A 4277-nucleotide genomic window follows, 5' to 3' on the forward strand; every position below is an offset into this window, starting at 1 on the left:
ATATATATATATATTTATACCAATAATGGGCCCAACCACCACACACAAGGTATCTTCAACTGAAATGAGACTGACAGTTATCCATTTCCACCTAAAAGGTTCACAAGGCCCCAGCTACATACCTGGTAAATCTCCTTCTTGCGCTCTGTGGTCAGAGAGTTTCCAGTTGGGTTGCAGCCATTTGGAATAGTGTACAGGAATTTGGGGAGGTGGTGGCTACGATTCTTCACATCTTCCGAGCTCCAAGTAGATAGAATTTCTTTTAAAGCTTTTGGAATAATGCCATGTTGATCACTAGGAACATTAATTATGTTACAACCCAAAGGTCTCAGCTGTTGATAGGAGGAACAAAACTGTCATAACCCAGTAATTCAAAGGTCTTCCTTTTCCAATCTGCATTGTAAAATTTCAGTGATATAATGTCTTTCTGACTTAATAGATATCTCAAACTCCATTTGCTCATGATGCAAACAAAAGTCTGCCTGAATTCTCTATGAAGCTTGTCAAACTTACCACATTGCTGTACTTGCCCTGTTAAGCCAACTCCTATGTCTAACTGCTGCTCTTCTCTAGGAAATCACACATGGTTTTGGAAGCAGAAAGAGATTTTGTGAATTTGAACTGTGTTCTCTTAGGACTCCTCATGGTCTTGCCACTGACAGCAGGTTCATAGCACCTTCAGTTCCTACTGACAATTTACACTCTACTTCAGTGGAAGTGCCAGAATTGTAAGCTACTCTTCACTGACAAAGGGCAAAGACTCTGTTCTCAATAGATATATTCAGCAATACAAGGGAGTATGAAATGATGCTACTGCAATGACATGTTGGCTGCAGTATGAAAAAAATATAGGTAAGATACCAACAAATAAAGCATGCTGTCTCCCCTCTGTGGAATTTCAATTTGTACCATGTAGCACTTTGCATTTCTAAGTAAAAATGCAAGTTACTGCATTGTCATAAATATATTCCTAACAAAGTACATTTGATTAGATAAGAAGTATTCAAACTTAGTACAGCAAACAGTGACAATATTCCTTTTGATGCAAGGAGAGACTAGACTGAAATTGTGGTGTATTATCTATCCTAACCCTTCTTACAGTCCTTATGCATTTTGAGATTACATTCAATCACATACTGATTAAATTACTTTTCAGAATTAAACTTCACTATTTTTGAATAGCTCTTACTAACTTACATCTTCATACTCACATATGGATGTTTCAGGCCTATTCCATTTTTATACTATTTATAGCTGTGGTATAATCAGATCACGAAATAATTCAGGTGAATGTGCTAACATGTTAAAATACCCACTTGTTATACATTTGTTTCAACCCCACTAGGTTGTGATGGCTTTCTTTCCAATTCCAAATGTGACCTTAGCCCTCGAATGAACTAGGATTTGGAAGAGGAACTTCTGTCCTGGGAATAGCTTTTATAGACCTTAGTAGAAAAGCTTCTGTGAGTTAATATTTATGAACTCAACTGGACTAGCACTAAAAACTTGATTCATATATATGATTTTACAGTAAATACAGGCAGGGTATATAAGCCAGGTACTAAATTCTGTTCACTTCAAACGTAACATTCACAAAATTTTGTAGCTAAAAAATACTTACAGCTGCTAGTGTCCCAGAGTACGTAGGTGCATCCAAAAGGATGTTGTCCCCAGGATTAATGAGCATTTCAAACACCTGGGAAAGAAAAGAGTCTATTTTTCAAAGATTGTGCCATTCTTGTACACATGCTTCATGCTTCTGACTTCTTAGTGGGATTAAAAATCTTGATGAGATATTAATAATTTCCTAACCATTTAATTATGGTGACTGTGAAAAAAAGTGAAGAACAGATGAAAAATCTCCTTTGGAGCCAAATGAAGCTAGATAATCAGCTGGAGAATATGGAAAGACATAACTCTATTATACAACAGAAACAGTCCTTCAGTTACAGAAAGGAACAACTAAGCAGCAATGAGAGTGGACTAGAAAGGGTAATTATTTAAGGAATTTAATGTAATTAGAATTGCACTATGGTAACGCAAATAATACATCTACGTACTTACTACTGCACTACTTGAGTAACATGAAATGTTACCTTATAGCGCATTTTCTGACAGGCTTTCTTAGTTTACCTGAGCATTAATGCAGTCATGACACATTAGACTACTGCAACAGTTCTATTTCAGTTCCATCATCTTTTATTAATAATACTGTGAGATGTATCTTTACCAAAGTACCCTGAATATAGTTATACAGTAGCACTTAATGCTGAGTATAACTGAACTAATGTAAGAATAAACACCTCTTTGAGAGACATGCTTTTAACATACTCAGGTTTTGGCCTTACTTTACACAAGCCTTCCTGGCTGCCAGTTGTGACACACACTTCCATTTGTCCTTGCTCAGGACTGTAGTTGGCTGTGGGGGGGTTATGTAGATTCCGCTGAAATTCCTTTAGCCAAGACAACAGCTCTGGAATCCTGAAACAGGAATAAAATAAGATATATCTGCAATACAGACTGAAGCTAGGCTGTTCGTCTAAATCACTGCCAGATCTGGTGCAGTGTCCTGAGTTTCATTTCAAGTGTCACACAGACTTAGATTCTAATTTTATGACCACCTTATCAAATAATGAAAATATGCTAAATGTTTCTTATGGAAAAGCAGAAGAGATGGGCATCTATGGTCCATACATCAAATTATCATACTGAAATCTAGGTGGAAAGGATTCACCAAGGATGGAATAAGGGTGGAGGTTGAACAATATTCACTCCACCTTGCCATACTCAAAATGTGACACAGGTGCAATACTGCTAGTAATAGGCTGAAGACAGTAAGAATTTCTGAAACAGATTTTTTAAAAAATATTGCTTAAGTTCTTGTATGGTGTTAATTTAAATATTAAGAAAAGTCTTAACTTCACTGATTAATGCCCTGTGTGCCTCCGTAGGTACCTAAATATTTTTACAAACCTGTTACAAGCCTGACGCAGTGCTGTCTGCTGGGGAATTTACGAGTGCTAAAGTAACTTAATGATAAGTAATTTTTGTACTAAAAATGACAATAATGTAAAAACCTCCAGCTACCACAAGTAGTACATACTGACTTTAATATATGGTACCAAACGAGAGCAAAACAAATATTCCATAATGTGGAACCTATGTATTGTGATGCAGTATATTCGAATGATACCTTATTGCAAAACACAAAATGATTCCTCCCAGTGATTTAGGAGTCTGAATTTCTCAAATAGTAACAGCCAGAAAATGCTCTGGCTTGTGAATTACTAGTATTAGTTGTGGGTTTGTTGTTTGTTGAGTTTGTTGAGTTTTTTTTTTTTTTAATTAGTAATCTGCTCAAAAATTTCCACTGAAACTGATACAGGAGTGCAAACTGTGAGGCAAACTGAGAGAAGTTAAACCTCTCTTTGTAAAAAAGGTTTTTTTAACACAGGTGAATTAATGCAGTAATAAAAGGTTTTATGATCCTTTGATTCTGGTCTCTTGAGTTGCAAGCAGCCCTCACAGATACCCTGCTGAGGCCGAGTACTGGAGAGCTCTCTTCATCAAATCTTCCCCAATCTCAACAGCAGTTCCATGTCCAATGGCAACAGTAGCCCTCTTAAATGGGAAAACGTTAGGGTTTGGTGCCCCTCCAGCCAAGGAGATGAGAGATGGAGGAGACTTCTGCATCAATTCAGCTAGAGTAAACGGAAAACACCTCAGTTACAATTTCATTATTGCAACAAATATCATATACTTCGGTCAGTACATAATAATGATCCAGAGAAGTTCCATTTTTCACTTTATTCTTTTAACAGTTGGGAATTCAAAAGGATGGTATTTTTTTAAACTTACCTTTCTACTTGGATTAAATGGAGGGGATGCAGGGGGCAGGTAGGGAGTGAGACACAGGTGGGATAGACCAAAACAAAAAGTCATCTGTTTTTAAATAAATTAGAAATAGGTGTTTTTTTTAATCTTATCTGGACTGTTCTGCTATTATCACAGAATCACAGAATATTAGGAGTTGGAAGGGACCTTGAAAGATCATCCAGTCCAACCCCCCTGCCTGAGCAGGATTACCTAGACCAGGTCACACAGGAACATGTCCAGGTGGGTTTTGAATGTCTCCAGAGAAGGAGACTCCACAACCTCTCTGGGCAGCCTGTTCCAGTGCTGTCACCGTCACAGTGAAAAAGGTTTTTCTTATGTTCACATGGAATCTCCTATGCTCCCATTGTCCCCTATCATTGGACATCAGAGAGAAGAGCCTG

At 37.4% G+C, this 4277-nt stretch overlaps 1 protein-coding gene across 1 annotated transcript; it reads right to left on the reverse strand.

The window, feature by feature from the left end:
* Nucleotides 1-122: 122 nt before the first annotated feature.
* LOC104536778 (kynurenine/alpha-aminoadipate aminotransferase, mitochondrial-like) lies at nt 123-3721 on the reverse strand (the record flags this gene model as incomplete). The annotated part of the gene is made up of 4 exons (XM_010179499.1): nt 123-332; nt 1622-1696; nt 2349-2481; nt 3533-3721. Coding segments are annotated over 4 exons (607 nt in total), but the record flags the coding sequence as incomplete, so codon positions are not given.
* Nucleotides 3722-4277: the final 556 nt, after the last annotated feature.

The sequence above is a fragment of the Mesitornis unicolor genome, unplaced genomic scaffold (genome assembly GCF_000695765.1).
Source record: "Mesitornis unicolor isolate BGI_N332 unplaced genomic scaffold, ASM69576v1 scaffold54920, whole genome shotgun sequence".
NCBI lineage: Eukaryota > Metazoa > Chordata > Aves > Mesitornithiformes > Mesitornithidae > Mesitornis > Mesitornis unicolor.